At 44.4% G+C, this 13,976-nt stretch overlaps 1 protein-coding gene across 9 annotated transcripts in view; it reads right to left on the reverse strand.

Moving 5' to 3' along the window:
* The window catches only part of TACC1 (transforming acidic coiled-coil containing protein 1), a 129,359-nt gene that overhangs the window by 94,713 nt on the left and 20,670 nt on the right, over window positions 1–13,976 (reverse strand). Inside the window, exon 1 of one of the 9 annotated variants that reach the window (XM_055567039.1) lies at window positions 5,457–6,180. The exons of 5 other annotated variants lie outside the window; for them this stretch is intronic. Coding sequence is in view for 3 of the 4 variants with exons in the window: in XM_055567036.1 (XP_055423011.1) it covers window positions 5,457–5,533 (77 nt within the window). In the remaining variant the exon portion in view is untranslated. Of the gene's footprint in view, window positions 1–5,456; window positions 6,181–13,976 lie in introns of those variants that run through there. 3 more of the 9 variants (XM_055567036.1, XM_055567038.1, XM_055567040.1) reach the window with 3 other exon arrangements.

Here is a 13,976-nt window from a genome sequence, read left to right on the forward strand (position 1 = left end):
CAATAAAAAACTGCAAAAAAAAAAAAAAGTATACTATAGGACTCAGCGAGTTTCAGAACATGGACCTCCATGGCACGTTCCATGGCCATTCAGGATGCTACCGATTCATCTCCTGACCTGGAGTTAACAAATTCACACAGCCTGCAGCCCACTCTGGCTACCAGCCAACAAAGATATTAAATAACCCGCTTCGCTAGCCCAGGACACCAGCAGCTGTGCCCATCCGCCCTGCCACCTCTTGATTTTTGACAGGAAATATGCACCAGCCGGGAGAAGCTGTGGGGTGGAGGTAAGGGTGGGGAAGCGCTGAAGCTAAAAGAAGCAATTGAGCAAAACGCTAACCTCCTTGGAGTCTCAGTCCTTGAGAGAGTATCTCTCTTACCTTGTAATGATTTGCAAAAAGGGATTTTTCTTCCCTCAGTAACTCTTGTTTAGTATATCAGCTGCCCTCACCATCTAGAAGTTGTGCTATCTGAACTCAACATACACACACAAATAATTCCCATGTCCTGCAATGCAAACCATTTCCTGGGGGGGTTGACTTCACCAGAGAGAGAGAGGCAGCAAACATCCTCTAAAAATTATATATTTCCACCATGTCACCAGTCTCTCCTTCAAGCTAAGTACTTCTTATAACATTTCTTCATAGAGCAGGTTTTTCTGGGTCTTTTCCACAAACTGACTCTAAGTCTCTCTCTTAACTGTACACTAAAACAGTTTCGATGGATGTTTGAAAAATTTCTACAGCATCTGGGGACCTAAATGTTTTCAATGACAGTAAAAATTGTTCGGTGAACAACACTACGAATTTGAAAGCCGTGGGTTTCAAGTACGTTGCCTCCTAAGATTACTTGTTTTGAATCCTGTTTGCTTGTGTCTAAAACTTCAAAGCCAGCACCTCTTCATGTCAGGACTTGTGTTCATCAAAAGGCTCTATCTTTTGTTGTTGCTATTTCTGTAGCTCATGAGACCTTTATAGAACCTGCATGTAATTCACGTGATCAGAAAACCCCAAGGCAAAAACACTCCAGTTCTCAGAAACTCCTGGCTTTGCCAATAATCTAATCCATTAGAATATATTCCAAATGCAAACCAAGATTGCCCTAGAAATTTAACTGAAAGCGTTGACAAGAGCATTATGGTTCATTCCTCATGGACAAACTCAACAAGCCCTAGATGAGTTAGTTACACACCACAGTCCTTACGGAAAAATAGGTTCTGCTTTATGTCATTGTCCAAACCACTTCACAAATTATTTACTGCTCTTAGAAAACCCATCTTGGCCCCATTGCCAAAAATAGTTCAACTCAGGAGTCATGTTTTCAAACATTTCACCAAACTACCACATCCCCAAACACAGGGCCATTCTCAGGACAGTGCTTCTTTCTGGAAAACGGAAATTAATTGAGGAAAAAGTTAATTCGAAAGAGCCAGTCTTGGTTCTCCAAGAGGCCTCGCTGAATTAGTACGCAAGTCAATCTTCCCTTTAGAAGAGAGTTGTGTGTGGGTGCTAAGTCATTTCAGTTGTGTCCAACTCTTTGTAACCCTACAGGCTGTAGCCCTCCAGGCTCCCCTGTCCATGGGATTCTGCAGGCAAGAATACTGGAATGGGTTGCCATGCCCTCCTCCAGGGGATTTTTTGACCCAAGAGTCAAACCCACATCTCCTGCATTGGCAGGCAGGTTTTTTTGTTTTTGTTTTTGTTTTTTTACCACTAGAGCCACCTGGAAGGGCCCCAGAACAGACTCAACTCAGTGCAGTTCAGTTGCTCAGTCGTGTCCCACTCTTTGCGACCCCATGAATTGCAGCACGCCAAGCCTCCCTGTCCATGACCAACTCCTGGAGTTCACTCAAACTCATGTCCATCAATTTGGTGATGCCATCCAGCCATCTCATCCTCTGTCATCCCCTTCTCCTCCTGCCCCCAATCCCTCCCAGCATCCGAGTCTTTTCCAATGAGTCAACTCTTCGCATGAGGTGCCCAAAGTATTGGAGTTTCAGTTTTAACATCAGTCCTTCCAAAGAAAACCCAGGACTGATTTCAGCCTTACTCAAAATATACATCCCACAGAAGCGAGCATAGCACCTGGTTTATAGGTACATATACATGGGAATGTATTAATAACTCAGGTAAGCAAGCATGCTTTAGGTACCAACCCTGCACTAGTAATAACACACACTAGTTTATAAGGTAGGTATGATTATTATTGCCATTTTAAAGATGCGGACATCTGCCCAACTGAAGAGTTAAGTGATTACTTTCCAAAGCTTCCTGAACTAAGCTACTCCTGGAATTCCAGCCCAGGTCTGCCTGATCCACAGCTTCTGCTCTTAATCACTATCTGTGCAGCCTCCCTGAATTACTGAAATGACATTTCCCTGTACCTTTTACCAAAGCCAACTCACTTGCTTCCTCCAGTTTGGGGAAGGTAGACCTTCCTGCAAGACTTAGCTTCCTAGAAGCTATAATTTTCCATAATAATCAGTTTTATCTTAAAATCAGAACTTTCTCTTCATACATGTCCATACTTGTTTACATTTCTTTTTAAAAGTAATTTTATTTTATTTATTGGCTGCACTTCATGGCGTACGGGATCTTAGTTCATCGACCAGGGATTGAACCCTTGCCCTCTACACTGGCAATGGGGAGTTTTACCCACTGGACCACCAGGGAAGTCCCCCACACGTGTTGATATTTCATAGTAGAACTCTGTTAAGACAGATTTATCTGGTTAAATTTCATACTTGATTAAATTTTTCTAAAATATAAATTGTGAGCATTCTGAAACATACTTTTCTCCCTCAAAAGACAAATGCATTCACACATCACTTGTGAGATTTTCGTGTATTTTTATGTTTTCTAAAAAGGAACAATAGATTTTGAAAATGCAACGGCCCGAGTAGGGGAACTTCCTTGAGGTCAGTGTTATCCATGGCTGCCATGTGTCCGGCAGGAAATCTGTAGCCGGTGACATTAACAATGACCGTGGAGACACTTGTGGCTGTACATCTGAATGAGGCAGGATAGAAAGCATGCTTTTTGCTTTTCATGTACATCACAGGCATCAAAGCTCGTATTTCTCATCTTTCACCTGGTCTGTGCCAAGTGGTTTGTAGGGCTGACTCATTAAGCCTGCACACTCTAATGAGGCCAAAACTCTCAACACAGCCCACATGTGTTTATGTCCTTCTTAATGCCCTCACTCCAGCAGGGTAGGGCATTCCTGGGTGGTATTCCTAGGCTTAGACCAAGGATGGCTTTAATGATTATTTTTAGGCACGCTTTGGTAAATATATAAGGCATGTGCAGAATCTCCTTGGAGAAAAAGACCCTGTATTGCAAAAGCACAGGATAATCTGACAATCGAGAATCAATTCCTCACCCGGACAGCTGAATCCAGCACAAAAAGCCCTGAGTTCATTTCTCCAGCATCCTATCAGAGAACGATTCAAATATTTACTTTTGAGTTACACCAGCCACATGCTCACCAAGATTAAATAGTCAACCGTCATCCTTGGCTAAAACAACTTACTGCTCAGAGATAAAACCTATTAGCATGCTTTTCATATAAATACATGATCTTTATGTCATCCTCAGAGCAGCCTGTGAAGTGGACGTTGTCATCATTCCCAGTTTACATACAAGGAAGCAGACTCAGAGAGGTTAAGGACCAGATAAAAGAGCTCCAGATACTAAGGAGCAAAGCCTAGAATTCAACCCCGGGCAATCTGCCTCTAAAACTCTGAACATCATCTCAGTTATTACACTGCCTTTTCTGTTTGCTTGTTTATTTAATATTTATTTATTTGGCTGCACTGGGTCTTAGTCGTGGCACAGGGATCTCCAGAGTGGGGGTTCAGTAGTTGCAGTGCAGGGGCTTAGCTGCCCCATACCCGCCATACCCCCCGCAACCTGCTCCTGCCTCGTGAAAGCTTAGTTCCCAAACCAGGGATCGAACCCTCATCCCCTGCACTGGAAGGCAAAGTCTTAACCACTGGACCACCAGAGGCATCCCTTACATTTGCTTTTTATAAAGTTATATCAACTTTGCAATTTTTTTTCTCATTAGGTATGAGCATTGCTGATTCAGATTTCTCCCTCATTTGGGAGGAATTAAAGGAAAAAGTGGGGTGTGTTCTGCCTGCTGAGATAATAGTTTGTTTCCTAAAATCAATCCCAACACTCCCGTGGGACACGGCTGCAGCAGGACCTCTGGAGTCAGAATCTGGGTCCCCCACCTTGTAGCTCTGTGACCTTGAACAAGTCACTTCTCTTTGTGTTGATATTTCAGCTTCCTCACCAATAAAATGAGGGCCATAACAGAAATGAATTCAGTGTTCTTGGGGACTAACTAACACACAGAGTATTTAGAACAGGGTTTGGCACATTTTTAATCTACTCAATAATTCTCAGCTATTCTTACGATTAATAAGATGCCTGGACTAAGTTTAGATTCGAGAACATATGTAAACCATCAGGAGGAACAACTAACATGTCTATCATCTGGATATTCTGGAAATTACTTTGTCTTGAAAAGAGAATCCAAAGAGGCCCCTCCCATGGCCCAGGCTGTCTGTATGTGATGGCTAAGTGTATCTTTCTCAAACTAAACAGCTTTGGCACTGGCTGAATTAAAATAGAGTATGGATTCTTTGACATTACCTCCAGGACACACACACACACTTTAAACATTTTTAATTAAACCCTTAAAGACGGTTTGGGTTCTCAGATAAATAGTTATCATCAACATATCCTCTCTGCGATAAGACAGCAAGGCCATCTTTCAAACCGCAGCAACTTGCTCTAAATCACGTTCCTAAAAATGGCCCTTCGAAACTTGCATTTCAGTACTTGGTGTCCCCAGTTGTTGCTGTCCCAGAACAAAAGCCTAATTGCTGCCGCTACAATACAGTCCTTTCTCTGAGATCATCACGAAGCCCTCGGAGCAAACAAGAGGGAGTTCTTGCGAACAACGAGCACGGCATCAAGTTCCTGGACCCTGAAGGCCAACACGAGCCGAGTTATCTTTGCGACTCGAGTCCCTTTCTAATCTCTACTCCTGTAGCAACTGGCTCCGTCTCGGGGGTGTTTCTGAGCCCTTGAGGACACGTGTGTGTTCCTGCTTGGACGAGTCTGGAAAACTTCGGGGTCCTCTAATCCCCGCCTCCCCCCGCCCCGGGCGCAGCAAGGGCGGGCGCGGATCAGCAGCCCGCCTGGGGGCGATACTGCCCCCGTGGGGTCGTGGTCGTGCGTCCCCCGGGCCCCGCAAGGTGAGGCTTGGGGCGGGATGTCCCACCAGGCCCACCCCTGCGCCCCGCAGGCGCGCGCGGGAGTCCCCACTTTCCCAGCCCGGGTGGGACGGGCGCAGTGCGTTCCCATCCCGGGCCGGCACTCAAAGCCCCGAACAGCGGCCCCGGGGATCTGGGGGGCGGGAGTTGGGGGTGCTGGGACTCACGCGGTCTCTCGGGGTCTCGGGGACCTCTCCGCGGTCGGCTCCCGGCCCCTCGGGCTCTGAGAGTGGGCGCCTCCCATGGCTCAGAGCGCGGGGCCCCGGCTGCGCCCGCCGGTGGTTGCTCCGCGGCGCGCCGGCCCGGCCCGGACCCCGCCGGGAGGAGGAGGCGGGCGCCGGAGGAAGGGTGGGGCCGCGGGGTGGGCGGGGGTGCCGGGGACAGGGTCCCGGCCGCCGGGAGCGCCGGCAAAAGGGCGTTGCTGGAGACGATGCGACTTCTCCGCCAATCGCAGGGCTCGGCCCGCCCGGCGGCCCGGCGACCCCCGCCCGGAGATCCTTCCCGGGCGAGGCTGAATGCGCGGGTCACGCAGCCAGGGAGCCCCCCCGGGCGGCGGAGGGCGACAGGTGGACTGGGGCGGGGGGAGCCCGGTGGCAGTCGCCCTCCCAGTTCGCCCGGACCTCGGGCCGGCCCCCGGGGAGCCCCCGCGCGCGGCTGCCAGCGGCGCAGCTGGGAGGGGGCCCCGCGGGGCGGCCGTGCGGAGAAGCCCCGGGAGGGGGCGGTGTGCGCCGGCACCCCAGACCCGGGCCGCCTTCCCCGCCAAGCGGCCTCCCCCAGCCGCTTGTCCGGCACAGAGGGCTGCGCAGAGTCATGTAGAAAACGGAGGGGACCTGTTCGCGCCCCCTCCAAAACTCGAGACAAGTTCCTGCGCCCTCCCCGAGTCTTGCTTTCTTTTCATTTGTAAAATAAGAGGGCTATGATCATTCTTGCCCTCTTAATGTCCCTTCCGGTTCTGACAACCAATGAATGAATATTCTTCCGAACCCTTGTGTTGGAAATAAGATCCTGTCCCTCCCATCACCCCTGTGATGTACCTACTCACACTCCTTACAGGGCTTCCCTGTTGCTCAGATGGTTAAAGAATCTGCGTGCAATGCAGGAGATCCAGGTTCAATCCCTGGGTTGGGAAGACTCCCTGGAGGAGGGAATGGCAACCCACTCCAGTATTCTTGCCTGGAGAACTCCATGGACAGAGGAGCCTGGTCGGTTACAGTCCTTGGGGTCACAAAAAGTTGGATTCGACTGAGAGACTAACACACCATACTCCTTATAACTTCTTTTCAAAATATTTCAGGCTCTTCATCCGTTCCCACCTCCCAGTTCGCTCTCCTCCAGCTGTCTCTCCTCCATCCCAGGGTTTCTTTTAGTTTAAAATATGGAATGCCCTCTTTTCCTAACACCTGTTTATCCTTCCAGACCCAACTCAGATTGCCTTCCACACCACTACCCTACATTCTGATCTTACAGTTTTTTATTATTGCCTGTTTCCTTCACTAGAAGGTAAACTCCACTACGGGGAGTTTGTTTCGTTTTAATTGTCCTTCCAATTCTGCCGGGCACATACCTAGTAGATACCCATCATTGCTGATAAATGCATCCATCCTACATATGTTATCACCCTGCTCCCATACCACTTGTTAATTCCTCCAGCATAGCACCTACCGATCTTATTTTGCAACTATCTCTTCATTTATTTGTCTTTCAGTTCTTTAAGGGCAAGAAAACTTTCTTATCTCTGTACCCAAGCTTACTGCCTGGCACAACGCCTGTATCCTGGCATATGTACAATAAATATTTGCCAAATGAATGAATGAACCTGTGATTAAGCACACAGACTGGTGCTGAATGTTAACTTCCTCCTTGAGTGAAAGCTACAGGCAGGAAAGATGTACGCAGCTACATTTTCATGTTTCCACAAAGGATGGGAAACTCCTACTATATTTACAATGACTCTTTTTTTTTTATGTCAAATGTTGACTTCCTGTTTATGCATTATCTTTACCCTCCTATACCCAGAGAGTCCCCAGCGTTCAGGATGCTGCTGGGTTATAGATAGACATAAACAAGCAGAATATTTGGGGCTGGGAAAAGAAACATTAATTAGTACACCAGCAGAGTGAGACAGGGGAATGAGGTTTTGTGGGGAGGATTTCATAGAGCTGAAAAAAGTTGACTCTTGGCAGATGATTTTTTTTAGAAGTTCGAATTCTCCCCACATTCTGTCCGGAATACTAAGGCAATATGACTGAAGTGTCATTGAGAAGGCAAACAACCCTGTCAGAGCTGTGGCCCTTTCCCGAGGAACTGTTCAGCCCCCCCAGGGAGAAAGGTGGGTCATTCCAAGGGGGAAATGGGAGGGGAAGCCACGGCAGAATGAAAAGGGGGATGGGAAAGTTTTATCCCCCTCCCCACACCCCTAGTAGACAAGAGGGGCTGTTAGGAGGAGCTTTCTTACTGTTTCTGCAGAAAAGCAGAGGGTAGTACTCTTGCCTGGAAAATCCCATGGACAGAGGAGCCTGGTAGGCTACAGTCTATGGGGTGGCTAAGAGTTGGACACAACTGAGTGACTTCACTTTCACTTTTCACTTTGATGCATTGGAGAAGGAAATGGCAGCCCACTCCAGTGTTCTTGCCTGGAGAATCCCAGGGACGGGGAAGCCTGGTGGGCTGCCGTCTATGGGGTCGCACAGAGTCGGACACGACTGAAGCGACTTAGCAGCAGCAGCATCACTAAAATGGTTGAAAGGAAAAGAAATGAAGCCTATATCCTACTGCGGTGCAGAGAAACAGAGAGAATGAAGGGGAAAAGGAGTCTGCACAGAATGTGAAAGGTAGTCCCGCAGGGGCGCACTGAGACGCTTGTGTTTACTGCTCTTGCTGCCCTGGCTGATACAGAGACAGGGGTCATCAGTGAAGTCAGTGAAGGGAATTCTTTTTTTTTTTTTAACTTTTTATTTTTTATTGGAATATAGCCAATTAACAATGTTGTGAGAGGTTCAGGTGCACAGCAAAGGAGCTCAGCCATATGTATCCATGTATCCATTCCCCGCCCCCCCAACCTCCCCTCCCATCCAGGCTGCCTCATCACACTGAGCAGAGTTCCCTGTGCTGTACAGTAGGTCCTTGTTGGGTATCCATTTTAAATATAGTCATGTGTACATGTCAATTCCAAACTCCATAACTACCCCTCCCCGCCCCCTCCTTCTCCCGGGCAACCATAAGTTTATTCTCTAAGTCTGTGAGTCTGTTAGGGAAAGCAATTACTGTCTGGGGGGAAATAAATGGAATGAGGGCTTTTCAGAGAAAAGGCCTGATGGGGACCAGGAGGGGTAGTATCTGATACCCAGTGTTAGGGTTTCCCTTTGTGCTTTGTAATTCTGTTAGTAAGGTATTTTTTAAACATTGAAAAAAAGAGTGAAAAAAGAAAATTTAACAAACCGGAAAAAAAAAACAAACCCCGAAATACAAGATTTTCCCCAAGATGGCAAAAGACACCCTTCAGTGTCAAATCCTACCCCCAGAAGGTTACTTTTGCTCAGAAGAGGGATGGGCGCTAATGCTCAATGGGTACCGGAGTACTCTGTGCTCGGTGGTTGACAAAAGTAACCACAGTTAGTCCTCAGAGTGCTGGGGAAGGATCACAGTAGGTAATATCTGTTGAACACTTTATGTGCCAGATACTGTTCTCAGTGTGTTAGATTTATTAACTCATTTAGTACATCACAGCATTTTGGGAAGGTACTTTCAGTATCCTCAATTTACAAAGAGTAAAGTGAAGCACAGCAAGATTAAACACGCCTAAGTTCACTCAGTAAGAAATAGCAGGACTATCCACCTTCCAATGCAGGGGACATAAGTTTGATCCCTGGTCTGGGACGATCTCACATCCCACGAAGCAACTAAGCCTGTGCGCCACGACTACTGAGCCCGCGTGCTGCAAAGACTGAAGCCCACACGCCCCAGAGCCTTTGCTCTGCGACAAGAGAAGCCATCACAAATGAGAAGGCCTCGCACCACAACTAGAGAAAGCCGTCTCACAGCAATGAAAATCCAGCACAGCAATAAGTAAATGAATAAATAATAGCAGAGCCCAGGTTCTAACCCAAGTAGGCTAGGTCCAGGGCTATCACACAGAGCTTAGCTTCTATGCTGTATTTCCTTAATTTTTACACTGTGCGCCCCACTTTAAGCTAAAGAAACTGACAAGTAGAGAGGTAAGTGGTATTTAAACCCAGTTCTGTCTTGATTACAAAGCTTATATTTCACATGTATTTCCCACCCGCCCCTTCAAAGTAGACAAGTTGGGAAGCTACATGCTTATTTAGAGCTGTACCATCCTTCCTGTTTTGGAAATTATTTAAATGCCAATTTATAAGCCACAGGATAAAACTGGATTTACTGCTTAAGAGTCACACACTGTTCTTGAAACCAGGTAGCACTCCAACACTGTTGTGTTCTCAATTTTCAAAATAGTTTTGACTACTCTAGATCCTTTGTCTTACTGTATACATTTTAAACTAAATTTTATTTAAATAATTTTATTTATTAATAAAATTATTTAAATAAAATAAATTTTAAAATAAAATTATAAATTTCTTTTTAAAAAACCCATTTGGATTTCTACAGGGATTATATTGATTCTATTGACTAATTCAAATGGAGATTCCCAGTTTAACAGTTTTGAGACTTCCAATCCGTAGACATGATACAGCTCTCTATTCATGTAGATTTTCTTGAATTTCCCATAGCTTTATAGTTTTCAGCCAACAGATCTTATATATCTCTTGCTAACTTTATTCCTAAGTGTATTTATAGTACTGTAAATGGAATTGTTTCATAATTTTACTTTCTAAATGTTGCTGCTGCTGCTGCTGCTGCTGCGTCACTTCAGTCGTGTCCGACTCTGTGCGACCCCATAGACGGCAACCCACCAGGCTCCCCCGTCCCTAGGATTCTCCAGGCAGGAACACTGGAGTGGGTTGCCATTTCCTTCTCCAATGCATGAAAGTGAAAAGTCAAAGTGAAGTCGCTCAGTCGTGTCCGACTCCTAGCGACCCCATGGACTGCAGCCTACCAGGCTCCTCCGTCCATGGGATTTTCCAGGCAAGAGTACTGGAGTGGGGTGCCATTGCCTTCTCCATTCTAAATGTTAGTTGCTAGTAAATAGAAATACAGTCGACTTTTGTATATTGTATCCTGCAGCCCTGCTAAACTCACTTATTATTTCTAATAGCTTTTTTGTGGGTTCCTTGGGTTTTTCTATACAATATCATTTGCAAATAAAGATAGTTTTACTCCTTTCTTTATAATCTGTATGCTTTTTTCCCCTTGCTTTGCTGCATTGACTAGGCACTTCTATACATTGTTAAATAAAACTAGTAATCCTTGCCTTGTTCCTTTTCTTAAGTAGAAAGCATAAAATCCTTCACTTTGTAGTATATTAGCTTTCAGATTTTGTAGATGCAGTTGAGAAGATTTTTTTTAATTTATAATTTACTAAAACCTTTCTATGATAAAAGGATGTTGAATTTTGACAAATGCTATTTCTACATTTATTAAAATGATCATTTTGTTTCCCCCCACATTCTATTAATTTGTTGAATTACATAGATTTTTTTTGGATGTTAGATCAGTCTTGTATAGCCACTTGATCATGGTGTATAGCTTTCTTATATGCTGCTAATATTTGGATGGCTCATATTTTGTTGAGGAATTTTGTATCTATATTCATGAGGGATATTGGTCTGTAGATTCTTTCTTAAGATGTCTTCATCTGGCTTTGGAATCAAGATAATACTGGCATCATAAAATGAGTTGGAAAAGTATTTCCTCCCCCTTTATTTTTTAAGAGTTTTAAGGAATGGTATTAACATTATTTCTTCTTTAAATGTTTGATAGGATTCACCAGTGAAGCCATCTAAGCCTGGAGTTTTCTTTGTCAGAAGGCTTTTCAACTCCAAATTTTGTAATTGATAGAGGGTGTTCATGCATCCTGTTTCTTCTTGGGTCAGCTTCATAATTTACATCTTCCCCAGAAAGTGTCCATTTCACCTAAGTGGTCATTTTTTTGTTAAGCAATAACCTTTCTTATCTTCCTTTTCTTAATACTGGTTGACTGGTTGCAGCAGGCCTTAGCTGCTACCTGAGGGATTTTCCTCGCAGCACGAGGGCTCTTGGGGTGCGGGCTCTCTAGTTGTGGCACGCAGGCTCCAGAGCACATGGACTCTGTAATCGTGGCATGTAGGCTTAGTTGCCATGTGGGATTTTAGTTTCACAACCTGGGATTGAATCCACATCCCCTTAGGTTTTTCTATAGGCTGTCTGTATTGATAAGCAGATTCTTAACCACTGGACTGCTGGGGAAGTCCTTAGGGTCACATTTAAAGGCATACAGTTGTTCATACTGCTAACAATGGATTGTTGTTTGGATCTGTTTTAATGTCTGAGGGATCTGTAGCAACATCTTCCTTCATTACTGATATTGGTACTTTCTTTTCTTCTTGTTTGTCAGCCAGGCTTGAAATTTACCAATCCTATTAACTTTTTCAAATGACTGGCCTTTGGTTTTACTGGTTTTCTTTTTTCTATTCTCTATTTCATTGATTTCTGTCTTATCTTTATAATTTCCTTCCTTCTGATTGCTTTGGGTTTAATTTGCTTTGCTCTTTTTCTAGTTTTAAAGGTGGAAACTTCAATCAGTGATTTGAGACCCTTCTTTTTTTCCTCTTAAAGGCATTCAAAGCTATAAATTATTTCTCTGTAAGTGCTGTTAGCTACATCCCACAAATTTTGAAATGTGTTTTTGTTATCCTTCAGTACAAAATATTTTCTGTCTCTTGTGATTTCGTCTTCACACCAGTCAATATTAAAAGGGTGTTGTTTCATTTCCAAATACTTGGGATTTTCCTTGTTCTCTTATTGTTCTTAGTTTCTAATTTAATTTTGCTGTAGTCAGAGGACAAACCTTCAAAATTTACCGAGACTTGTTTATGGTCCAGAATATCATCTATCCTGATAAACCCATTGTGTCCACTTGTATATATACTTTGCGGTTGTTGGGTGAAGTGTTTCTCTAAATACCAATTAGGTCCTGGTGGATGATACGGTTGTTAAGATTTTCTTTCTTTGCTCACTTTTGTTTGTTTATTCAATTTCTAAGAAACATTAAAATCTCCAGTTATGATGGCCTATTTCTACCTTTAATTATGTCCATTTTTGCTGCATGTATGGTGAAACTGTTATTGAGCATAGACAAATCTGTGATCTTTATGGCGTCTTGAGTAACTAACACTCATCATTCTGTTATCTTTAGTAATAAATTATTTTTTGAAATCTCTTTTGTTTGATACTAATATAGCCTCTCTAGCCTTCTGTGCTTAATACTGATATATCTTTTACTATCCATCTGAAAGAGGAGAGTGAAAAAGTTGGCTTAAAGCTCAACATTCAGAAAACTAAGATCATGGCATCCGGTCCCATCACTTCATGGCAAATAGATGGAGAAACAGTAGAAACAGTGGCAGACTTTATTTTCTTGGGCTCCAAAATCACTGCAGATGGTGACTGCAGCCATGAAATAAAAAGATGCTTACTCCTTGGAAGAAAAGTTATGACCAACCTAGACAGCATATTAAAAAGCAGAGACATGACTTTGCCAACAAAAATCTGTCTAGTCAAGGCTATGGTTTTTCCAGTAGTCATGTATGGATGTGAGAGTTGGACTATAAAGAAAGCTGAGCGCCAAAGAATTGATGCTTTTGAACTGTGGTGTTGGAGAAGACTCTTGAGAGTCCCTTGGACTGCAAGGAGATCCAACCAATTCATCCTAAAGGAGATCAGTCCTGAATATTCATTGGAAGGACTGATGCTGAAGCTGAAACTCCAGTACTTTGGCCACCTGATGCGAAGAGCTGATTCACTGGAAAAGACCCTGATGCTGGGAAAGATTGAAGGCAGAAGGAAAAGAGGACGACAGAGGATGAGATGGTTGGATGGCATCACCGACTTAAAGGACATGAGTTTGAGTAAACTCCGGGAGTTGGTGATGGACACAGAGGCCTGGCGTGCTGCAGTCCATGGGGTCACAAAGAGTCGGACACGACTGAGTGACTGAACTAACTAACTAGTTTTCATCTATTTCTATCTTTGCATTTAAACTTTTTTTTTAATCTGGACTTTATTTTTGAGAGTAGTTTTAGGTGCAGAGTTAAAATGAGCAGAAAGCACAGAGAGTTTATATATAGTCCCTGCCCTCAAATTCACACAGCCTCCGCACTATCAACCCCGCCCCTCCAGAGTGATACACATGTCACAACCAATGAACCCGCACTGACATGCCACTGTCACCCAAAGTTGATAGTTTACATCAGGGTTCACTCTTGGTATGTAGCCTACAAGTTTTGGCAAATAAATAATGACATGTCTCTACCATTGCTGTGTCATACGGAAGAGGTTCACTGCCCTAAACATCCTCTGTTCTCTGCCTGTTCATCCTTCCCCTTCCCTCTCCCCTGGCAACCAGTGATACTATGTTTTTATTGTCTCCATACTTTTGCCTGTTGCAGAACGTCATATAGTTAGAATCCCACAATATGTAGCCTTTGAAGACTGACTTCTTTCACTTAGGACGTGCATTAAAGATTTCTCCATGTCTTTCTTGTGGCTTAATAGCTCTTCATGAAAAGTGA

Source organism: Bubalus kerabau, chromosome 2 (genome assembly GCF_029407905.1).
Source record: "Bubalus kerabau isolate K-KA32 ecotype Philippines breed swamp buffalo chromosome 2, PCC_UOA_SB_1v2, whole genome shotgun sequence".
Classification (NCBI taxonomy): Eukaryota; Metazoa; Chordata; class Mammalia; order Artiodactyla; family Bovidae; genus Bubalus; species Bubalus kerabau.